General features: G+C 46.2%; 2 protein-coding genes across 2 annotated transcripts; both read left to right on the top strand.

Moving 5' to 3' along the window:
- Window positions 1-11,241: 11,241 nt before the first annotated feature.
- On the top strand, window positions 11,242-12,177 carry LOC123374336 (olfactory receptor 51G2-like). Its single transcript, XM_045024188.1, has one exon. The coding sequence runs from the start codon at window positions 11,242-11,244 to the stop codon at window positions 12,175-12,177; it is 936 nt and encodes a 311-aa protein (XP_044880123.1).
- An 11,485-nt stretch (window positions 12,178-23,662) lies between these two features.
- On the top strand, window positions 23,663-24,828 carry LOC123374344 (olfactory receptor 51G2-like). Its single transcript, XM_045024201.1, has one exon. The coding sequence runs from the start codon at window positions 23,663-23,665 to the stop codon at window positions 24,596-24,598; it is 936 nt and encodes a 311-aa protein (XP_044880136.1). The 3' UTR covers window positions 24,599-24,828.
- The last annotated feature ends 431 nt before the right edge of the window (window positions 24,829-25,259 follow it).

Consider the following 25,259-nt stretch of genomic DNA (forward strand, 5'->3'; position numbering starts at 1 on the left):
AGCTGGGGGGCCAGTGGGATTTTGGCCCATAAAGAGCTGTATCAGTGGCTTCTCTAACCTCAGAATTCCTGCCTATAGAGTCAATAAAGAGAAGGGATGTGGATGCTGTTTCCCATTACACCTGGCCTGTCACTGTCCCGTTTCTGGTTAAACATCCCTTCCTGAGCGCTCTGGGTGCTGCGTGATCCATTGGCGCTGCAGCAGCTGTGGACAGGGCTATTCAACAGGCTCTTTATTATAGTAGGGAAAGGTATAGTAAGAACGAGTATATGTATTAAGAGGGCATAAACTCTTACAGACACAAAGAAGGGGGTGTGATAAAAAAAGATTGAGAACCACCGATCTAGTCTGACTCCTGTATAGCACAGGCTGGAGAATTTCACCCAGTTACCCCTGTATTGAGCCCAATGACTTGTGTTTGACTAACGCATCACGTGTGTTCCTCTAAAGCGTCTCTTACAGGAATGCGTGCAGGCCTTGTCTGGAGGGATCAGGAGAGTCCACCACCTCACTTGGGAGTTTGTTCCACTGGTTAAGCACAGTTGTGTTTAAAAATGGGTGCCTCATTTCCAAATGTAATTTATCTGGCTTCAGTTTACAGCCAATGGTTCTTGTTATACCTTTCCCTACTATAATAAAGAGCCCGTTAGTAGCTGGTATTTCATCCCTGTGAAAGTGCTTGTTCACTGTCATAAAAAAACAATGAGAAGTACAGTGGCACCTTAAAGACTAACAGAATTATTTGGGCATAAGCTTTCGTGGGTAAAAAACCATTTCTTCAGATGCATGGAGTGAAAATTACAGAAACAAGCATAAATATACTGGCACATAAAGAGAAGGGAGTTACCTTACCAGTGGAGAACCAATGATGACAGGGCCAATTCAGTGAGGGTGGATATGGTCCAATCCCAATAATTGATGATGAGGTGTCAATACCAAGAGAGGGAAAATTGCTTTTGTAGTGAGCCAGCCACTCCCAGTCCCTACTCAAGCCGAAATTAAATGGGCACCAGGCCATAGGAATGGGTCTCAACCACACCCACCCCCGTAGCAGACTGTTTTCCACGGCTATAGAGGCATTAAAGAGACAGTATCCCATTTCCTGAGCAGTTTCTGTGACTTTACTCTTTCCCTCTGGGGTTTCAGCAAAAGATTCCCTGAATAGGCTCTTTATAACCACCTGTCCTGACTGGAAGCATTTTTTCCTAGTGGGTGTCACCCAGTGTAAGTACATTTGAAATACAGATACATAGTAAATATTCATAACTTCAGATACAAAAAGGACACATGCACACAAATAGGATCATCATATTCTGCAAACCATAATTTTTCCACAGACACCTCACAAGACATGTTTTGTACAAGATGCATCATAACTATATCATAATCATATGGGGGTAGCATCACAACCACCTCCTCAGCTGCCCTGGAACCTGCATGGCACATATAAACAACTGAGGTTCTTTAGGAAGAGACAAGCTTTTCCCATGGTGTGGCTTGAGGTCTCAGGAGAGGAGGCACGGAGCAGATTGGGGTGGGGGAGGCTCCAGATAGTCCAGGGCTCCTCTCACCATGGGGTGTGGGATTTGGGGGGATATGATAGAGGTCTTTAAGATCATGAGTGGAGTGGAGAAAGTGAATGAGGAAGTGTTATTTACTCCTTCACAAGAACCCAATGAAGTTAATGGGCAGCATGTTTAAAAAAAACAAAAGAAAATACTTTTTCACACAACGCACAGTCAGCCTTAGGAACTCATTAACAAGGAATGTTGTGAAATCCAAAAGTATAACGGGTCCAAAAAAAATTAGATAACTTCATGGATGATTGGTCCATCAATAGTTATTAGTCAAGATGGTCAGGGAAGCAGCCTCTAAAACCCTGACTGCCAGAATCTGGGAGGAGATGCAGGGAATGGATTGTCACAACCCAATGGCCCCCTCCCCTCAAGGTGTCCCCTGGGAAGGCAGATCAGCACTGTATATTGCTAACGCTGTTGCAAGCATCACAAAGCATTTTGGGGAGGGTCAAAGGTGTGCGAGTGGGGAGTGGAAGTTTCCTTTACAGGGTACGAGAGGCCGAGAAGGGGTGGGGGAAGAAGAAGAGACCAGAGAACGAGTTAATTCAACACTTCAGCCAGCCCAAGGTTGTAGCTCACAGCTGGTATTTGGCTGCGAGCCGAGAAAGTCGGGGGCTTGAAAGTTGCCCGAGCAGCCATGAGAAAAAATCCCACTGCACAGATGTGCACCTGCAAGACAGCAAGGCCAGCAAAGAAGAAAACAAAGCCCAGGGCTGCAGAATCTGAAAACACAGATGGGACGACAAGAGAGGGAGCGGGGCCAAGCCGGGGTGTTTGGGGAAAGGGAAAGAGACCACAGAAAGTGGCTTGGACTGGCACAAAGAGCACCAGGAACAGAGGTCGTGAAATGGAACATGCCCAAAGAATCCCAGGACTTAAAACCCTCCTGAGAGCTAGAGCAATTCGGAGAGCACAGTGGATCCTTGGACGGCCTGGGCCCAGGACAGCCCCCTCGTCCACCCTTCCTCCCCCTTCTTCTTATGTTGCACCCAAATTTGGCCAGTCTGGGCCGTGTGTGTGCGAGTATGAAAGTGGATTAGGGTTTGGGGCATTAACAGTTTTCTTCTTCCTCTGATTGATGTGGGAGTGTTTCCAGCACTCTCTGCTGTGATTTTATTATTTTATTAATAAAGCATTAAAATTTAGACACTTGGTGTGTTATGTCATCTCCTCCCCAAACGATCCTGAGGCATCAGCCTGATCAACTGATGCCACTGGCAGACTGGTAACAGAAATCTGCCGCAGGATCACTCGATAACTGCCCTGTTCTGTTAATTCCCTCTGAAGTACCTGCACTGGCCACTGTCAGAAGACAGGAAACTGGACTGGATGAAAAATTGGTCTGATCCAATATGTCCGTTCTTCGGCTTTTAAATTATTCCACTCATGTATGGTCTGCTAAAGACAAGCCTTTTCCAGGGGCTTCCTGTGTTATAGAAATGGCATAGCCACCTAACAGAGGTCCAGGGGTTGATCTCTTTGGGAGGCTGATGGGGGAGCTACTGCTGCCACCTAGGGGTGTAATCCTGCAATATGAGAGATAGAGGCTCATTGTTTGAGCCAGAGCTGGGCTGAAAAACAGAGAGTTTCCCCCCACCATGAAAAATTTTGACCCAAACGAAAATGTTTTATTTTCATTCATTATTTTTTTGGGGTGACTTTTCATAGAAAATGGATCACTTTTCTCTGAAAGCTCAGCTGCCATGATGCTGCCCAGCTGCAGCTGCCTGGATCCCCAAGAGAAATTGGAGGCTTTTGATCTGCCTCTCCCTCATAGCATAAATTGTGGTTGCACTGATAGAGTCTATGGCTGCACTCTCGGCATGAAACCTCCCGACCAGTCTATGGCTGAGGTATTGTGCCCGTTAGCTACTCTAACCAGCCCTCTAACCTAACCATCTCTGTGCAGCCCCCTCCACCCTGTACAATGCCCCTTCAGCAGATCATGCAGGCAGTGGTGTGATGTTATTGACAGAAACTGTGACCGTATAGATCATTGTTGCTACCACTGTTATACATTTGCAGCAAATATTGTACAAAGCTTGCCATGTGAAGTGTCTATGAAAAGGTTGTGATTTGCTGGTTATGATTATGCTCTCTGCATGCATGTATCATTTTGCATTTAAAGTTATAAGTATTAGCTCTATACTGTCTGTATTTCAAACTTGTGCTGTGCTTCTGGGTGATATCCCAGACAAGTTGGTATCAGCTCTGCCTAGCCTGCTGGATGGCCCATTAAGGACCATCAGCTGTACAACTGACCCATTGAGACAAGGCAGATAGACCCTGTGACTCAGCAAGGTATGCAGGGACAAGCCTATGGACAGAACTCTAAGGTTATTCCATTCCATGTGCTGGGTAGCTTGTCTTTGGAACAAAGAAAACAGAGGCTACATGGCAAGAGACTATAAAATGCTGCTGCATCTCCTCCATTTCATCTTCAATCCTGCTTCTTACTTCTGGAGGAAACTTGTTGCAAACTGAAGCTCTGAACAAAGGACTGAATGATCCATCCCATCTGTGGATGTTCCAGAGACTTGATTTGAACCTGAGTTTATTCCATAACTGCTACAACTCTGAACCAAGAACTTTGCCATTACTGAATGTAATTAATTCCATTTGACCCATTTTAACTCTCATTTTTATTTCTTTCTTTCTATAAATAAACCTGTAGATTTTAGATTCTAAAGGATTGGCAACAGCATGATTTGTGGGTAAGATCTGACTTGTATATTGGCTTGGTTTGATTCTTTGGGATTGGGAGAACCTTTTTTTTTTTTTTTACTGGGGTATTGGTTTTCATAACCATTCATCCCCACAAGGAGTGGTGCTGGTGGTGATACAGGGAAGCTGGAGTGTCTGAAAGAATTGCTTTTATGACTTCTGGTTAGCCAGTGGGATGAGTCCGAAGCCCTCTCTGTTTGGCCGGTTTGACGTGCCTTAGTAATAAAGGACTCCCAGCCTTGGGCTGTGACTGCCCTGCTCTAAGCAATTTGTCCTGAATTGACACTCTCAGTCGTGTCCCATAAAAGGCAGCATCATTACAAATTGCTATTGTGACAGGCCCTGGTAGCACATCTCTGATGAACTTGTGCTAGCAGGGAGCTGGAGAGGTTCCTAGACCAGTTGTGAAGGCCCAGAGATTATGGGTGGGGGGCCTAGCTATCAGTGGATCACTGAGAAATGTGCCTAACTAAGGGGATCCCTGGATCCTCAGTCCCCCTTTTCATTGTTCAAGGAAAAGGGAAGGGACCACCCCTCCTGGAATAATCAAAGGAAATTTCCATCTATGGAGTCTTGTGGAATCGCCCTTCTCTGGCCTGCACCTGGGTTTGTAATACAGGAAAGAAGGCTGCCGGGGGGAGAAATGTGGTTCTATATTCTTATTCTTCTTATTAATTTATTGCAGCAAGATCTAAATTAGCTGTTACTACTCAATAAAGAGATCTTGGAGTCATTGTGGATAGTTCTCTGAAAACATCCACTCAATGTGCTGCAGCAGTCAAAAAAGCAAACAGAATGCTGGGAATAATTAAGAAAGGGATAGATAATAGGACAGAAAATATCATGTTGCCTCTATATAAATCAATGGTCCCCCCACATCTTGAATATTGTGTGCAAATGTGGTCTCCCCATCTCAAAAAAGATATATTGGAATTGGAAAAGGTTCAGAAAAGGGCAACAAGAATGATTAGGATATGGAACAGCTTCCGTATGAGGAGAGTTTAGTAAGAGGAGTCCCTGAAACGTAAACCCTTATCAGAGGCCCTGTATGAGGCCTAAGGCCTGAACTAAAGTAATGGTCAGGACTTTGCCAACATAAAGCAAAGTGAAGCTGTGAGCCAGAGGCAGGCCCTGCTCACAGAAGCTGGCAAGGAAAGGGCTGATGCTGCAAAAAGAGACATACCTAAAAGGTACTGGACACAAGATATCAGAACATTCGCATACTCGTACACTCCACACAGATAACAAGGAACAGGCTGACCCATCCCAATGACAGGGCCAAAAGGGTAATATGATGGATAGAGTTGTTTTGTTCAAACCAACATGTACAATGTGAGAGGCGGCACCTTACTACGTAGAGGGCTTGTACCTTACTGCGTAGAGGGGTTGCACCTCAATACGTCAGGAGTGATGTGTAACTTGTTTGTACCTGTGTATAATAATGCATCCCTGAGTGGACGTCTTTGTCCAGCCTAGGGGGCAGTGGAGAGTCCTGCCACTGACTGAGCTGAGTCCATTGCCAGGGGGCACATATTCGTAGCATGTCCTGTAGAGTAGAGTCTACGGGAAACTATTACTGTGCTTCGTTTGACAATAAACCTGGCCCGGGTGACTTCGTACCTTACTAGAGTCTGTGGTCATTGGGGTTTCTCTCGAGGTCTGCTGTGCCAGAGATCTGCAGAGCCAGGGCAGCACACAGAGGGAACACACACACGCAGCTGATTGATATCAACATTGAACAGAGCAGAGCACCACACCGGGAGCATTGACGACAGAGAGATTAATAAGCCTGGGACTTTTCAGCTTGGAAAAGAGTCGGCTAAGGGGAGAAATGATTGAGGTCTATAAAATCATGACTGGTGTAAAGAAAGTAGATAAGGAAGTGTTGTTTACTATTTCTCGTAACACAAGAACTAGGGGTCACCAAATGAAATTAATAGGCAGCAGGTTTAAAACAAATAAAAGAAGTATTTCTTCACACAATGCACAGTCAGCCTGTGGAAATCCTTGCCAGAGGATGTTGTGAAGGCCAAGACTATAACAGGGTTCAAAAAAGAACTAGATAAGTTCATGGAGGACAGGTCCATCTATGGCTATTAGCCAGGATGGGCAGGGACAGTGTCCCTAGCCTCTGTTTGCCAGAAGCTGGGAATGAGTGACAGGGGATGAATCACATGATTATTACATGTTCTGTTCATTCCCTCTGGGGCACCTGGCACTGGCCACTGTTGTAAGACAGGTTACTGGGCTAGGTGGACCTTTGGTCTGACCCAGGAGGGCCATTCTTATTTTCTTATGTTCTCAGGATCACAGCTGTGGCAGTAGCATCATTACCACGTGGCTGTCCTCAAGGTAGCCATGTTGCTAATCAGAAGCATATGAACAATGATGACAAGTATGAGTTTCAGGAGCAGAGCTTGCAGCTGGGCTTGCGCTGCAGTCCAGGTGGGTAAGATCACCAGGCATCCCCTGTGATTCGACTTCCTTCAGTTTGCCATTAGCCGTGAGGGGGGTTACAGCTGGTGCACACTAAGCGAAGCAGCTGAGGTTCCCTCATGGCCAAGTCCCCCCAAGGGAATGTGCAGACATGCTTCATAAAGACAGTTTCCTCCCTGTCTGAACAGATACTGCCTGCTGCCCATGCAGCCTCTCCGATGACTCCTTGTCTTTTAAGGTGAAGACCTCTGGTGACAGTGGCTCCCCTTCTAGCAGGAATTGGGTAAGTTGGCAGGTTTCAGTAACTTTAAAATGCAAAGTGAAAGATAAAGGCTGCAAGCTGTTCCCATTTGCAGATGTTCTGTGCAGCGACAGAGGAGTCATCTGTTGGGATGACTCAGTGACGGGCTGGATGGCAGGCAGAAATAGGTAACTTGGGAACTCCTCCCCTACATCTGCCCATGGTCCACGGTGGGTTGTGAAAGCTCCACAGAAATATGACATTCAAAGTGAGCTCAGAGTTTTTAAACCCTGATCCCCAAGTAAGTATTTCTCCAGGGGTCCCATTTCTAGAGGTGCTGTGTGCTCTGGGACTGATCCTGCCAGGGGTTGAGGGAGAGAAGACCCCACAAAAAGTCAGTGACTAGTTCCCAAATCCCCTCGGGTTTATTTGCTCCTGGAAATCACATCGGCAAATGCATTCTCAAAGGTTTTATTTTCTGGCTTGATTGTGAATGCAGGAATTCAGAGCTGCGTTGCTCTGTGGTAAAAGGTCTCATAGGGCGTATTACTATATCCTGACTGGCTGAGGGTTTCAGCATTTCTGCCCCATAGATAACTCTCAGAATTACAGGGGTACCTGCATCTCTGGCCTTCAAGTGCCAGATGATAGGACTCATACCCTTTCATGTCATGGGTGGAATCCTGTGATCCTCCCTGGGCTACAGCACATTGTGGGTTGACTGTGCTTGCTAAGCAAGTCTGATTGGGTTCGGCACCTATGGTTCTTCCCTCTGGGAGTCTGTGACTAGTGGTGAGATGAGTGACCAGCCAGCCTTCTTGAACCAAAGTACAGTTTAATCTGAACAATAGGAATAAAGTGTAACATGGGAAAATAAGAGGGTTTTCAAACAAAGAACAATCTGTACACATCTGACCCCAAGCCCTCCCTCTCTGATGGGCACCTAGGGAAGCCAAGGGCCTTCAGACTTCCCCAGTGGTGACTGTGCCTGTCAGTCTGAAAATTTTCTCAGCAACAGCTGACCCACCTCTGCACAGACTCCCAGCGCTGGCAAAACACTAACCTGGCTGGAGCCTTGATATAAGCTCTTCTCAGCTTGTAGTTCCAGTGCTGTCTCTCAACCTCCCAGAAGTCCTTACTGAGAGATGGCTTATCTTCAGCTGTTTCTTCCCTTCCTCTTGTTTTCCAGCAGCCTGCTGTTAAAATAAGAAGATCCATACTGATTTAATACAATGCAGCCAAAACATAAACATCCCAATAGTTAACCCAATATAGTTACACAGCAAACATTCCAAGAACTGGGTTTAATATACACATTCATTTAGGCAGCTCAGCTCCATGTCTGTCCCAATGCTGGTCCCAGGTGCTACGGATTTTTTGAATACAGGACATAGACAGTCAGAGTGAGAGAGAGCAATAAACTACTTTCATGTGGGAAATGAAGTTCCACATGCATTCAACCTTGAAATCCACTTTCTGCAAACCCTCATTGTGCCTGAATAACAGGTGCTGGGGTCACTATGTACTAGAGAGTGAGAGCTCAGAGAAGGATTATTTTCTATACTGATCCCAATGGCTGTTACCACTCCGGATACAGGCTACAGACTGACAGACCAGAATCTGAGCAGAACCAGTCAGCTATTAACCCAGGGAGAGAGGAGCTACTAGACGTTTGTTTGCTGACAAGCGACTGAATGAGGGCTGAGACACTGGGATCTTTTCAGGTTCTGAAGAAATCCTGATGACAGACACTACATTTTAACAGGTTTCAGAGTAGCAGCCGTGTTAGTCTGTATCCGCAAAAAGAACAGGAGTACTTGTGCCACCTTAGAGACTAAGAAATTTATTTCAGCATGAGCTTTCGTGGGCTACAGCTCACTTTTTCGGATGAATAGAATGGAACACACAGACAGGAGATATTTATACATATAGAGAACATGAAAAGGTGGAAGTACACATACCAACAGGAAGAGTCTAATCAATTGAGATGAGCTGTCATCAGCAGGAGAAAAAAAACTTTTGAAGTGATCATTGAGATGACCCATAGAAGGTGTGAGGAGAACTTAACATAGGGAAATAGATTCAATTAGTGTAATGACCCAACCATTCCCAGTCTCTGTTTAAACCTAAGTTAATTGTATCTAATTTGCATATTAATTCAAGTTCAGCAGTCTCTCTTTCAAGTCTGTTTTTGAAGCAACCGCACACCATACAACATAAACACTAACCCAGGAACCTATCCTTGCAACAAAGCCCGATGCCAGCTCTGTCCACATATCCATTCAAGTGACACCATGATAGGACCTAATCACATCAGCCACGCCATCAGGGGCTCGTACACCTGCACATCTACCAACGTGATATATGCCATCATGTGCCAGCAATGCCCCTCTGCCATGTGCATTGGTCAAACCAGACAGTCTCTATGCAAAAGAATAAATGGACACAAATCTGACATCAGGAAGCATAACATTCAAAAACCAGTGGGAGAACACTCCAACCTCTCTAACTACTTAGTGACAGACTTGAAGGTGGCAATTTTGCAACAAAAAAACTTCAAAAACAGGCTCGAATTAAGTATGCATATTTCCACCTTTTCATGTTCTCTGTATGTATAAATATCTTCTGTCTGTGTGTTCCATTCTATGCATCCGAAGAAGTGAGCTGTAACCCACGAAAGCTTATGCTGAAATAAATTTGTTAGTCTCTAAGGTGCCACAAGTACTCCTGTTCTTTTTACTACATTTTAAGTCCCATTCTAACCTGAGAAATCATCTCTGAAAGCAGATCAAAGGGGAAAGAATGTACAGATATGTAAAAGTTATGCCAAAACTTTTTCTTGTAATACAAATATTACAAATCAAACTTTCATGATGTTCATGTATACAGAAAACCAGCAGCAGAGTTGGTGGAATCTCTGCAGGACAGCGTGGTGGTAATGTTACTGCTTAATGGCTTTTGCTTTAGTAATTATTTCAGAAGTGCTCCACTTTCTCTTAGCAATGGATTTGTGCTATTAACTCTTAATTCAGTGAACAGTTGTATGATACTGTCTCCTGGTAACTGACCAGAAGCTGTGTCTAAAACTGACATTCAGGACCATGAACAGAATCCCTCTGAAATACCTGTGCAATACCTTCACAAAAGTCATGCGAGAACCGAACCACTGGTTTCTCTTGCAGCAGAGTAGAGCTGAGGTGCGGGGAAGGGTAGTGTAATAGTGGTTGTACATAATTTACACCTATTTAAACCCATTCACCCATTTGTGATGCCAAACCCTCACTCGACCCGCTGAATTAACTGTCTGTGTTAGCTTGTAACTTGCCATGTAGCTACAGACCCTTGCCTGGGGATAAGATGTGGGTCCTGTGCGGATGAAGAGAAGCCTGTAGGATGATCGAAATCTCTGGATTCAGTCAACATTGGCCAGGCACTTCATCTCCTCTTGGTGGGATTCTTGGGGATCAGAATGTATCAGGGTCAGCATTTGTTAAGGGAAAGTTAATATATCCAGGTTCTGATCGAATATACCATGTAAATCTGGAGTGATGCAGTTGAAGTCAATGTTATTGAATTAAGAACCTATCCCTAAGAATTTATTCCATGCGCTGGAAAGAGGTAGTGGCAGAACAGATAAATACAATGACCATTTTCTCCAAGCACTTTCCATGTACTTATACATGTCATAATACAATGTGCAACATTCAGAAGTGGAGAGCCAGAAAAGGTGTCTTTGGTGAAGTCACAGCTGTAAAATCGCACAGTGTTCAAATGTGCTGCGGCACTGCCAACCAGAAGATATCAATGGGCCAAGAGCTTAGGACTGGATATTAGTTTGGGTAACCATACAATTCAATTACAGTTGTCAGGGTAGTTTTCAAATCTCTTGGAAGGTCTCTAAACCTTCCTGATTTCCATCACAAAATTTGTCTGATTAATAGGTGTAAGGGGGAAGCATTCCCTGGGAGCAGATATCTCATACCTGCCTATTGCAGGGCTTCTTCCACCTTCTTCTGAAGCTTCTGGAAGTGGCCACTGGGTACTGAGCTATGGACTACAGGTCCAATCCAGAGTGGCAGTACCTATCTTACAATTTGTGGTGTAAATCCAAGACTATGTTTTTGCTGATATTCCTTGATATCCTGGGAGTCTCTAGACTTGCACTGAGAACAGCAAGGTGTCTTGCTAAATATCATTGAGTCTCCTGTTCTTTTATGTTTCAGAAAATAAAGTTTAAAACTCCTCAGACCTACCCAGTACATTATGTCAGCTGTCAATGACACCAAATACAACTCTGCAGTGTTCCTTCTCACCGGGATACCTGGGCGGGAAGACGTCCATAACTGGATCTCTGTCCCCTTCTGCTTAATGTATTTTATTTCTATAGTAGGAAATTCATTCATTCTATTCATTATAAAAACAGATCCAAGCCTCCATGAGCCCATGTACATTTTCCTTTCCATGTTGGCCACCACAGACCTTGGCATATCGATAGTCACAATACCTACAACACTGGGCATATTCTGGTTTAATTCTAGGGAGATCAGCCTTGATGCCTGTTTAGCCCAGCTGTTCTTCATCCACTCACTTCAATGCATTGAATCCTCCATGCTCTTGTTGATGGCCTTTGACCGTTTTGTTGCAATCCATGACCCGCTGAGATATGTCTCTATCTTAACCCTGCCGAGAATAGCCAAGATGGGATTGGTGTTTGTGCTAAGAGGGGTGGCCATAATTATCCCACTCCCTCTTCTCCTGAAACGGTTCAGATACTGTCGAGCCAATGTCCTGTCCCATTCCTACTGTGTGCACCAGGACGTCATGAAGATGGCTTGTTCGGATATCTCAATCAACAGCATCTATGGCTTGTTTACTACACTCTTAACAGTGGGGTTGGACTCACTGGTCATATTCTTCTCTTATGTGATGATCCTCAAAACAGTGCTGAGCGTCGCATCCACTGCAGAGTGCCTCAGGGCCCTGAACACCTGCGTCTCCCACCTCTGTGCTGTCCTGCTCTTCTACACACCAATGATCGGCCTGTCTGTGATACACAGATTCGGGAAGGGCTCTTCTCCCTTGCTTCAGATTCTCTTGGGCTACATCTACCTGCTGGTTCCACCCCTGATGAACCCAGTTGTGTACAGCGTGAAAAGCAAACACCTTCGTGCGAGAATAATCAGATTGTTCATCAAGTGAAGAGTCAGTTCATCACCCAGCTTCAACACTGGTGACATGGTAGCCGAAAAACACGGGCCATCTATTCCATCCTGGACCTGACATCCAAGACGACATGAGCTACTCATCTGCACTGTGTAGAGAGAGGTTCAGTTGGGGTCTAAGGCCTGGAGGATTGGGAGAGGGGCTGGTAAGAGAGGACAGTGCATTGCGGGAAGAAGACCAAAGCAGGTAGCAGCATTTACAGAGTGACTGTGTTCGTGGAGAGCTGGGATACCGGTGGAATATTGGCCCGTAAATTGCCACATTGGTAGGTGCTCCAACCTCAGGATTCCTTTTGATACACTCAATAAAGTAAACGGTTTTAGAGTGGTAGCTGTGTTATCTGTATCAGGAAAAACAACAATGAGTCCTTGTGGTACTTTTGACACTAATAAATTTATCTGGGCATAAGCTTTAGTGGGCTAAACCCCACATCATCAGATCCATGCGTAAAATGAAGGGGGTTGGATGATGTTTCCCATTAAACCTGGCCTGTCACTGTCCCGTTTCTGGCTAAACATCCGCAGGCCATGAAGAAAGCTGTTCTGCAGTCACACCCCTGGCCTTTCCTGAGCACTCTGGGTGCTGTATGATATATGAGAACTGCACCAGCTGCGGACAGGGGCATTCAATCGGCACGGACACCCACCCTTCCCCCACGCCCTCAGCCACATACTTGTGACAGAGTTGTGTCAGAGACATGATTAACATGGGATCCCTTGGAGAAGCCATTCAGGGAGCCCCGTCGATGGCTGTGCACACCACATACCTGCTGAGCCCACTGCCCACCAAAGCATAGGAATGCTGAGTGTCTGAGTGAGGATCTGACACACCAGAGAACTGGCAAGAGACTCAGGGCAAGATTATCTCCTCCTCTCCTCCATTTGTGCTGCCCCAGATGCTTGAAAAAAGAGTGGAGACGGTCCTCAACTCCCCCACAGAGGCACAGCAAGCTCCTTTTCCAGCCCAGCCCATTCAGTGTAGGGTGACCGCTTTTCAAAAAGCAAAAGTGTGACACGTGTAGGATCCCCGTTCCCTCTGTGACCCCACCCCTGCTCCTCTTCTTCCCCCTTGAGGTTCCACACTCTGCTCCTCCTCTTCCTCTGAGTCTGCACCCTCTGCCTCATCTCTTCCCCCAATACCACACCCCTACTCCTCCTCGTTACCCAAGGCTCCACCCTCTCTCCAGGCCAGAAGCTAGAGCCGCAAGGTGGTAAGAGCTGCCCAGGGAGCAAGAGACACTGTGAGGAGCCCCAGACCTTCCACCTGTCCTAGACAAGGGGGATGCAGAGTGCAAGAGAAGCCCCCAGCCTGTGTCCCTACCCCAGGATGCATGCCCCAGAGGAAGGTGGAGAGTCTGAGGCTCCCCGCAGCAGCCTGGTATCCCGGGGTAGCTCTTACCACAGCCCAGTTTCAGCCTGTCTGGGGGGCGGAGCCTTGGGGAAAGTGGAGGAGCAGGGGGAAGGGATTAGTGGGAAGAGATGGGTCAGGGGGTGGGGCCTCCGGGGAAAAGGAGGAGAATGTGGTGTGACAAGCCTGAACCAGCAGTGACCCCAGCAAGGAGGTCGGTGGGGGGCTCCTGAGTAAAGAAGGAGGATGGGGCCGGAGGATAGGAGAGCCTGTGTTTCGGAGAAAACTGAATTAATGTGACCCCACAAAGGGGGATCTTGTTTTTAGTATTCCAGGCTGAGAGTAAGTCATTGCAAGGACCCTAGAAGAAAGCTCAGGGTGCCTACAGGGCTTCCTCAGACCCCCAGGGAACAGTCGGGGTCGGCACCTGTCATCAGGGACTTGGCCAGAGTGTCTGTTACACGGGATTCTTGCAACCCAAAACTTTTACTCTGTGTGAGGAGGTCCCAGGAAATAAATCAGGGGAGACACGGCCGTCCGACCGATAGATGGCTGCACAAACAGGACAACACAAGAGTGCTTTCACTTAAAGCTAAACTTACTTAGTCTCAAGCACTTACACACGTCCACAACAGGTTAGTAACACAACCCCAACCCTCGATAATTACTCGAAGCTGAGTATGGCTCTCAAGTGGCACAGTGGCAGCCCGTCTGCCGGTGGGGAACACAAGATGCATCCAGAGGGAGAGTCCAGTCCCAAAGAGTCCCACTATCTCAAGCTTTCGCCCCTTATTTATACATTAGTAATAGAATGACATGTCCCTTACAGAAAACTTGTTAAGCAAGCAGTTCCAATGGTAAAGCAAGAGGCTCCTTCTGATTACTGATTAACCAGGTGTGGGTTTTTCCAGAGTTTGCAGCCTGGAGACCCCAATAGGCATTCCTGGGGCACATCCTGCTCTTCTAAAGTGTATCAGCAACTTCAACACTACTCTTATCAGGAAGGACGCGGGGTCAAGCTGCCCTTTCTGTGGCAGCCAAAACTCCCTCCCCTCCTGCCTTGGTGAAGATGAGTTTGCTACATGGCCACTTTTAGCAATAAGCCATAATGGTTTCAGGCACTTTACTGGTTTGCCAAAATCTCCCCGTACATGTGATGTGATCTTGGAAGCCGTTACCAATGGGCGGAGGTCAGCCCATCCCCTAGGCAGCTCTAAACTCCACTGAGGCACTTGGAGAACAGGCCAGCAAATCAAACCACTATAACAGGCTCCTTGCCATCCGCACTCTCTGCAGCGCAGAAGGGAGCTCTGCTGTCACAGCTGAGAATCCAGCCAGGCCTGTCACCACTCGGAAGGCTGGTCCTGTGGTCTGGGCACTGTTCTGCGACTCAAGACAGCTCGGTTTGATTCCCTTGTGGTGCATGACCGTGGACAAGCCATTGGCTGTCTCTGAGCTTTTGCACAGGTGGATAAAAGCCCTGCCCTGCCTCACAGTGGTGCCGGGAGGATAAATACATTCAAAAATTGGCTGTTGTCTCCTGCTTGTCTTTGAGTGGCTTAGGTAAAGCACTCAGGTAGCTCAGATGGGTGTGTGGCACCACCTACTGTCGTGTTGGGTGATAACACAGTTTTCAGAGGCTCATTGAGTCACCCAAAAAGCTGTGTTTGATTGGCCAGCCCAGCTGGAGGGTTTAGGGGCACAACAGTCCCCACAGCTCTCAGACTGCACTCTGGGGGTGACAACCTGACACAGTTGTATGTGCTATTCAGCTTCCTGGGTTCATCAATAATCAACATGGAGCCCAGGGAGATCACTGATGAACACACGAAGCTCAGTACCTCACATTGCCTCCTCAGCCACCCTAGAACCTGCAGGCGCATAATAATAAGCAAAAAATTCCCTGTGCAAACCTCACAACTGGTGCCTGGCGTCTGCAGCTGCATCGGGGCGCTCAGCCTGTCCTGGCCTATTACATCTGCCACCCATGGTTCCCAACATTCGGTTCACTTGTTTGACTGCCGCTGCACATTGAGAGGATGTTTTCTGAGAACGAGCCACAATGACTCCAAGATCTCTTTCTTTAGTGGTAACAGCTAATTTGGAACCCTCATTTTATATAGTGGGGATTATCTTTTCCAGTGTGTATTACTTTGCATTTATGAACACTAAATATCATCTGCCTCTTTGTTGCACAGTCACTAATTTTTGTGAGATCCCTATTTAACTCCTCACAGTCTGCTCTGGTCTTAAGTATATTGAATAATTTTATACCCTCTGCAAATTTTGCCACCTCACTGCTCACCCATTTTCCAGATCATTTATGAATATGTGGAACAGCACTGGTCCCAGTATAGACCCCTGTCGGACACAACTAGTTAACTGTCTCCATTCTGAAAACTGACCATTTATTCCTACCCTTTGTTTCCTATCTTGTAACCAGTTACTGCTCCAGGAGAGAAGCTTCCTTCGTCTCCCATGACTGCTTACTTTTCTTAAGAGCCTTTAGTGAGGGATCTTGTCAAAGGCTTTCTGGAAGTTCAAGTACATTATTGTTAGGATATACATATTCAAGCTTGTCTGGCCTATACTTTAAGAATTTAGGTGTATTCTTATCACTTAGCTATTTATAGAGGTATAAAAGAAAGAATCAAAAATCACTGTCTGTGTAATGGCCTTCTCTTACTGTGACAGTCTGAGGCCCTGTTTAGTCATATTGAAATAAGGCAATCTGGGGCTGTTAGGAAGGGGATCCGATCTATCACCTCCAGAGAAAGGGAAGAGCCTAGAAGATGTAAAAGGAAACTTAGTTTGATAGCATCCTGTCTGGTAAGAACTCACTTATCAATAGACACAGCTGGAAAACCCTTATGTCTGTATAGATGTAGTTGTGAAATCCTCACTTCTGTATTTTTTGTATGTTTATTTGCATGGTCTCTGTCTGGTTCTGTGATTGTTTCTGTCTCCTGTATAATTAATTTTGTTGGGTGTAAACCAATTAAGGTGGTGGGATATAATTGGTTAGATAATCATGTTACAATATGTGAAAATTGGTTAGTTGAATTTCAGTAAAACGATTGGTTAAGGTAGAGCTAAGCAGAATTCAAGTTTTACTATATAGTCTGCAGTCAATCAGGAAGTGTTGGGGGGGGTTGGGAACAGGGATTAGGGATGGGGGTGGGGGAATTGGGATCATGTTTTGCTAAGGAGGGGAATGGGAACAGGGACACAGGCAAGGCTCTGTGGTGTCAGAGCTAGGAAGGGGGACACTAAGGAAGGAAACTGGAATCGTGCTGGCTGGAAGTTCACCCCAATAAACATAGAATTTTTTGCGCCTTTGGACTTCGGGTATTGTTGCTCTCTGTTCATGCGAGAAGGACCAGGGAAGTGAGAGGGTGAAGAAATAAGCCCCCTAACAACTATATCTTCTGGATCAACCTTGCCCACATTTGTGTTGACCCATTCAAATAATTCTTATAGATTAGTAATGTATGATTTCCCTTTACAAAAGCAATGCTGACTCTTCCCCAACAAGTCATGTTCCTGTATGTGTCTGTTCTTTATTTTACTTTCAAACAATTTGCGAGGTACTGACATTAGGATTAGTGGCCTGTAATTTCTGGGATCACCTCTGAAGCCTTTTTAAAAAAAATCAGTATCACATTAGCTATTTGCGTCATCCAGCAGAGAGGCCGATTTAAATTACAGGTTTCATACCACATTTAGTAGTTCTGCAATTTGATATATGAGTTCCTTCTGGTCCTGGTGACTTTTCCTGTTTAATTTATCAGTTTGTACTAAAATCTCTGTGGCCAGTTATGACCGGGGTGCAGCCTGGGAGCCGGTGACACTGCTAAGCCCCCAACAATTCAGGAGGGCTGGCCTCTCTCACGCTGCTCTGGGGGGGGGGAACAGCCAGGCTCTCCAGGCCCTGTTATCACCCGGCACGACAGCAGGTGGCACCACCCACCTATCTGAGATAACTGAGTGCTTTACCTAAGCCACTCACTCACAAATACGAGACAACAGCCAATTTACCAGCTCCCCAGCCTTGCACCCTTCCTGGAGTATAAATCCAGAATTATACTGTTTTACACTGCACAGGCATCTGAACAATGCAAACTCATTAATAGATGTCATTTTCCCCTCAATGAATCATAGAATCATATAGAAGATTAAAAACCTCTAAAGATGGAGATTGAACCACCTCCCTAGGTAACCCATTCCAGTGCTTCACCACCCTCCTAGTGAAATAGTGTTTCCTAATATCCAACCTAAACCTCCCCCACTGCAACTTGAGACCATTTCTCCTTGTTCTGTCTTCTGCCACCACGGAGGACAGCCAAGCTCCATCCTCTTTGGAACCCTCCTTCAGGTAATTTAAGGCTGTTATCAAATCCTCCCTCACTCTTCTCTTCTGCAAAGTAAATAAGCCCAGTTCCCTCAGCCTCTCCTCATAAGTCATGTGCTCCAAACCCCTAATCATTTCCTTTGCTCTGCGCTAGACTCTCTGCAATTTGTCCACAACATTTCTGTAGTGGGGGGCTCAAAACTGGATACAATAGTCCAGATGTGGCCTCAACAGTGATGAATAGAGTGGAATAGTCACTTCCCGCGATCAGCTGGCAATGCTCTTACTAAGGCACCCCACTGCTGCCTCATATCCAGCTTCTCATCCTTTGTAAGGCTCAGGTCCTTTTCTGCAGAACTGTCGCTTAGCCAGTCGGTCCCTAGTCTGTAGCAGTGCATGTGATTCTTCCGTCCTAAGTGCAGGACTTTGCACTTATCCTTGCTGAACCTCATCAGATTTCTTTTGGCTCAATCCTCCAATTTGTCTAGGTGACTCTGGACCTGTAACAGTATGAGACTCACCGCCACGGTGCCCCCGACTGGCTTTCCAGGGAATTAGCTTTCCAGCCTCCGGAGCACCCCCTGTTGGACAGTGTCTCACCTTTCACTGGCCCCCATGTCCCTCCCGGACCCCAGTGCCCCTTTCTTTGGGGGATGCCCCCTGGCAGTACCCCCACGGTTTCTGGGTCTTCCCTCCCAGGGGAACCCCCACCCACTATCCGCACCTTGCCTTAGCATAAGGCTACTGCCAGTCACCATCTAGCCCGTTCACTGGGGCAGACTGCAGTGTACAAGCCACTCATCACAGCCGAGGGGAGTTTGAACCTGCTACCTCCGCCTACCCTTGGGCTGCCCCCTGCAACCCTAGTAACTATTTGGCCTTGCACAAGGCCAGCAGCCTGGGGAGTTGCCAGGCAGGAGCTCCCCAGCCCCTCTCGCCTTTCCCCAGCCCTGTTCCACCTCAGGTACCCTGGTGCACTCCCCAGCAGCCAGGCCCGTCTCCCTCCACAGCTAGAGGAGACTCTCACTGAGTGCCTGGCTCACAGCCCTTTTATAAGGGCCAGCTGAGGTCTATAGGGGCCATGGCCCCCAGCTGTGCCTGCTTCCCCATTCAGCCTGGGAGCTCCTCTCCTGGGCTGTTTTAAGCCCTCCAGGGAAGGAGCAGGTGACCACCCCGCTACAGGACCCTATCCCTACCCTCCAGTTTATCTACCTCTCCCCACAGCTTAGTATCATCCGCAAACTTGCTGAGGGTGCAGTGCACCCCAATGTGGGATCGATAGGGAAGGGCTTTTGTTTACAGAGCTGATGCTTTGGATCCCCAAGAGAAACTGGAGGCTTTTCATCTTCCTCTCCCTTGCAACACAAACAAAGATTGCGCTGACTGAGTGTATGGCTTCACTCTGTACATGGAAAGGTAGAAACCTCCCAACCAGACTATGGCTAAGGTATTGTGCTCCTCTAACCAGTCTTCCCATCTCTGTGCAGCCCCCTCCACCCTGTACAAGGCCCCTTCAGCAGATCCTGCAGGCAGTGGCTACTGTGACAGGCCCTGGTAGCACATCTCTGATGAGCCTGTTCTAGCAGGGAGCTGGAGAGTGTCCTAGAGCAGTTGTGGAAGCCCAGAAATTGAGGGTGGGCCGAGCTACCGGTAGATCACTGAAATCTGTGCATAACTTTGGGGATCCCTGAATTCTGGGTCCCCCTTTTCATTCCTCAGGGAGAAGGGAAGAGACCTTCTCTCCTGGAACAATCCGAGGGAAATTTCCATGTATGGGGCCTTTTGGAATCTCCCTTCCCTGGACTGCACCCTGGGTTTGTAATACAGAAAAGAGGTTGCTGAGAGAAATATCGTCCTATATTATTATTATTACTATTATTTATTATTCTATTCTATTTTATTTTAGCAAGATGACAGCTTTGACATCATGACTGTTAGCACTTGGCCACCTCAAGATAGCCATGTGACTAATCAGAACCACACAAACATTGATGACATGCCTGGATTCCAGGAATAGAGCCTGCAGCAAGGCTTGCACAGCAGTCCAGTTGGGTAGGATCACCATCCATCCCCTGTTAATTTGCCTCCTAAAGTTTGCATTGGCCATGATGGAGTTAAAGCTGCTGCACAGGAAGCCAAGCAGCTGAAGTTCCCTGATGGCCAAGTGGACCCCAAGGGAATGTGCAGACATGCTTCATAAAGACAGTTCCCTCCGTGTCTGAACAGATACTGCCTGCTGCTTATGCAGCCTCTCTGATGACTCCTTGTCCTTTAGGGTGAAGACTTGTGGTATCAGCAGCTCCCCTTCTAGCAGGAATTGTGTAAGTTGGCAGGTTTCGCTATCTTTAAAATGAGTAGAGGAAAAGCTCCAAGCTGTTCACATTTGCAGATGTTCTGTGCAGCAACAGAGGACTCAGCTGGGCTCCCTGAGTGAGTGAGTGATGGGGTTGGAGGGCAGGCAGCACTAGGTAGCTTGTGAACCCCTTCCCTACATCTTCCTAGGCTCAATGGTCGGTTATTCAAGCTACACAGAAATCTGAGATTCAAAGCAAAGTCAGAGTGCAAAAACCCCGATGCTCCAAGTCAGGATTTCTCAAGGGCTGCCATTTCTAGAAATGCTGTAAGTTCTGGGCCCCATCCTGCCAGAGGCTGAGCGATAGGAGACCCCACAGAATATCAGTGACTAGTTCCCAAATTGCCTCAGGTTTATTTGCTTCTGGAAATTTAATCAGCAAATAATTTTCAAAGGTTTTATTCTCTGGTTTGATTGTGAATGCAGGATTTCAGAGCTGCATTGCTCTGTGGTAACAAGTCCGATAGGGCATATTTCTGTTTCCTGACTGGCTGAGGGCTCTATAATTTCTTCCCTGTGGAGACCCCTCAGAGTTACAGGGCAACCAGCATCTCAACCTCCTCTCTGGTCTCTGAATTTCAGATGTCAGGTCTTGTACCCTGCCCTCTCCTGGGGTGGAATCCCATGATCCTCCCACCCTGTGCTACAGCACTCTATGTATCCGAGAGGCTTTGGTGCCCGTGGTCCTTCTCTCTGGGAGTCTGGGAGCAGTGGTGAGATGAGTGACCAGCCTTCTTGAACCAAAAGACTGTTTAATCTGAACAGCAGGAATAAAGTGTAACATGGGAGAATAAGAGGATTTTCAAACAACAGTCTGTACACATCTCTGACCCCAAGCCCTCCCAATCTGACGGGGACCCAGGCAGGCCGAGGGCCTTCAGACTTTCCCAGAGGTGTCTGTGTCTGTCCATCTGAAGAGCTTCTCAGCAATAGTTGTCCCATCTCTGGACAGGCTCCCAGCCCTGGCAAAACAATTTCTGTAATGTGGCTGTAGCCTGGAAATAGGCTCTTCCCAGCTTGTATCTCTGCTATTGTCTCTCAAAATCCCTGAAGTGCTGACTGAGCGATGGCTTTTCTTGAGTGGTTGCTTCCCTTCTTGCTTGTTTTCCAGCAGCCTGAGATTAAACTAAGAAGAACCAGACTGGGTTAAACCAATATAGCCATAACATAAACATCCCAGTAGTCAACACAATATAGCTAGACAGGAAACATCCCAAGAACTGGGTTTAACACATACATTAATTATGGCAGCTCAGCTCCATGTCTGCCCCAATGCCTACAGGACATAGGCAGAAAGAGAGAGAGAGAGAGCAATAGACTAATTTCCTGTGTGAAATGAAGTTCCATTTCCATGAATACTAATGCATTTGACTTTGAAATCCACTTACTTCATGCAAACATTCATAATACCTGAATACCAGGTGTTGGGGTTGCTATGTATTAGAGAGTGAGAGCTCAAGGAATGAATATTGTATACACTTACCCCACCCAATGCTTGTTACCACTCTGTATATAGACTACAGTCCTACAGAACAGAACCTGAGGAGAACTGGACAACTTTAAACCCAGGGGGAGAGGAGCTACTAGACTTTTGTTTGCTGACAAATGATTGACTGAGGGCTGAGATGCTATGATCTTTTCAGGTTCTGAAGAAATCCAGATGACAGACGCCACATTTTAAGACCCACTGTAACCTGAGAAATCATCTCTGAAAGAAGATCAGAGAAAGAATGCATTGACATGTGTATTCTAGAGAACAGATGTATAAAAGCTATGCCCAAACTCTTCATTGTAATTTAAATATTACAGACCAAACTTTCATGATGTGCATGCATATCAAAAGCTAGCAGCAGAGTTGTTGGAATATCTACAGGAAGGAGCAGTGGTAACTTTGCATCTTAATGACATTTGCTTTAGAAAGTATTTCAGAAGTGCTCTACAAACTGTTTGCAATAGTTTCAGGATATTTTCTAACATTTACACTTAGGGTAATGCACACAATAACAATACTGCAATACTTGTGCAAGACTTTCCAAAAAGTTCTGAGAGACCAGAACTGCTGGTCAATGTTTCAGCAAAGAGTAGAGCTGAGGTGCAGGAAAGGGGAGTGTTATTTATGCCCATCACCTCTTACATGAACATGGCTGAAGTAATTTGCACACTTAGCTGTATATTAGTGCAACACCAATGTTTGCAGTATTCACCAATTTGAATACACATTTGTGATGGCAACACCTCCCCTGCCCAGCTGAAGTAACTCTGGTTTAGCTTGTGATTTGCGAGATATCTACAGACCACTAAATGGGGAGAAGACGCTGGTCCTGTGAGGATGAAGAGAAGTCTGTAGGATGACTGAATTCTCTGGATTCAGTCAACATTGGCCATTCAAAGCAATTCAGCTTCTCTTGGAAGGGTTTTTGTGGGTCAGAGTGTACAACTGGGAGCATTTGGTAAGGGAAAATGAATAGATCTCGGTTCCGATTGAATTTACACATGTAAATCTGGAGTTATACTTTTGAAGTCAATGTTACTGAATTAAAAACCTGGCCCTAAAAATTTATCCATTGTACTGCAAAGAGGCAGTGGCATAATTTGAACTCTCAGGAGTAGAGAAAATTTTATATCTATATCTATAGATATATTATATATATAGATATATATAGATATAGATATAGATATAGATATAGATATAGATATAGATATAAAATGAGGTATTGAAATATGTTTATAAATAGCTTCAGTGCAGGATGGATAAATACAATGACAGCATTCACCATGCTCTCACCATGTGTTTACACACATGTCAAGATAAAACAGGCCACACTCAGAAGTGCGAAGGCCAGAAAGAGTGTCAGCGTGAAGGTCACAACTGTAAAATCACACAGCGCTCAAGTAGGCTGTGGAATTCAAAGCCACAAGATATCATTGGGGACAAGAATTTAGCAGGATTCAAAGAGGGACTGTAGGCGCATATGGGTTACCAGAATATTTAATTACAGCAGTGAAGATTTTTTTTTAAAGTCTTGGAAGGGCTCAAAGCCTCCCTGATTTAGAACACAAAATATGTCTAAGTATTATGTCTCAAGGGGGAGGGGAATTTTTCTCTGGAAGCAGGTTATCTCATAGCTGCCTATCGCAGGGCTTCTTCCACCTTCCCCTGCAGCATCTGGTACTGGTCACTCGATACTGGGCTAGATGGACTACAGGTCTAATCCAGTCTGGCAGTGCCTATCTTTCTCTCGGTGTTGTAAATCCAAGACTATATTCTTGCTGATCTGCCTTGAGCTCCTTGGTGTCTCTAGACTTGCACTGAGAGCAGAAAGATGTCTCATTAAATATCATCTAGTCTCCTCTTCTTTTTTCTTTTCAGGAAGGAAAGTTAAAAATTCATTGGACCTGCCCATTATATTATGTCAGCTGTCAATGACACCAAATTCAACTCTGCAGTGTTCCTTCTCACCGGGATACCTGGGCAGGAAGACGTCCATCTCTGGATCTCTATCCCCTTCTGCTTAATGTATGTTATTTCGATAGTAGGAAATTCAGTCATTCTGTTCATTATAAAAACAGATTCAAGGCTCCATGAGCCCATGTACATTTTCCTTTCCATGTTGGCCGTCACAGACATAGGCTTATCGATATCCACCATGCCGACGATACTGGGCATATACTTGTTTAACTCTAGGGAGATCAGCTTCGAAGCCTGTTTTGCCCAGCTGTTCTTCATCCACTCGCTTCAATTCATTGAATCCTCCGTGCTCTTGTTGATGGCCTTTGACCGCTTCATCGCAATCCGTGACCCGCTGAGATATGCTTCCATCTTAACCCTGCCAAGAATAGCCAATATGGGACTGGTGTTTGCGCTAAGAGGTGTAGCTGTAATATTCCCACTCCCATTTCTACTGAAAAGGTTCCAATACTGTCGAGCCAATGTCCTCTCCCATTCCTACTGCCTGCACCAGGAGGTCATGAAGATGGCTTGTTCAGATATCACAGTCAACAGCATCTATGGCTTGTTTGTTACACTCTTAACGGTGGGGTTGGACTCGCTGTTCATATTTCTCTCTTATGTGATGATCCTCAAAACAGCGCTGAGCATCGCGTCCAATGCAGAGTGCCTCAGGGCCCTGAACACCTGCGTCTCCCATCTCTGTGCCGTCCTGCTGTTCTATTCACCAGAGATTGGCTTATCTGTGTTACACAGATTTGGAAAGGGATCATCTCCCTTGCTTCAAATTTTCCTGGGCTACATCTCCCTGCTGGTCCCACCCCTGATTAATCCAATCGTGTACAGCGTGAAAAACAGACACCTGCGTGCAGGGATAATCAGGGCATTCGTCAAATGAAGGTTCAGTTCATGAACCAGCTGCAGCCCTGCTGACACAGGAGATGATAAACATGGACCACCTATTCCATCCTGGAGCTTTACATCGAAGACTACATGAGCTACTGATCTCTACTCTGTAGAGCAAGGTTCAGATGGGGTCTAATACCTGGAGCAATGGAAGGGGGGCTGGTGCGGGAGGACAGGACACTGGGGGAAGGAGACCAAGGCAGGCAGCAGCATTTTCAAAGTGACTGTGTTTGTTGGGAGCCAGGGGACCGGTGGGATGTTGGCCCATAAATTGCCACATTGGTGGCTGCTCCAACCTCAGAATTCCTCTCTATACTCTCAATAAAGAGAAGGGATGTGGATGTTGTTTCCCATAACACCTGGTCTGACCATAGGCGGCAGGTTTGTATAATTTTTGGTGGTGCCCAAAATGGTGGTCCCCCCCCCACCTCTTGCCCTGTAAGCCGATATAAAATGAAGCTACAACTCGTCAGCACCACAAGATTACAAGGGTCAATTAAAAGTGGAAAGACAGAAGCAGCACTTGCCTGCTTCAATATATGGTACTAAATTTTGTTGTACCTGTTGTGACACATTGGGAATGTTCTTAATCAGGGGTCTCAAACTCAAATGACCCCGAGGGCCGCATGAGTACTAGTGCATTGGCCCGAGGG

The sequence above is a fragment of the Mauremys mutica genome, chromosome 1, assembly GCF_020497125.1.
Source record: "Mauremys mutica isolate MM-2020 ecotype Southern chromosome 1, ASM2049712v1, whole genome shotgun sequence".
Classification (NCBI taxonomy): Eukaryota; Metazoa; Chordata; order Testudines; family Geoemydidae; genus Mauremys; species Mauremys mutica.

Bases quoted from the DNA above. Each gene is read 5' to 3' on its own strand.
- LOC123374336 (XM_045024188.1), top strand. From the start codon at position 11,242: ATGTCAGCTGTCAATGACACCAAATACAACTCTGCAGTGTTCCTTCTC.
- LOC123374344 (XM_045024201.1), top strand. From the start codon at position 23,663: ATGTCAGCTGTCAATGACACCAAATTCAACTCTGCAGTGTTCCTTCTC.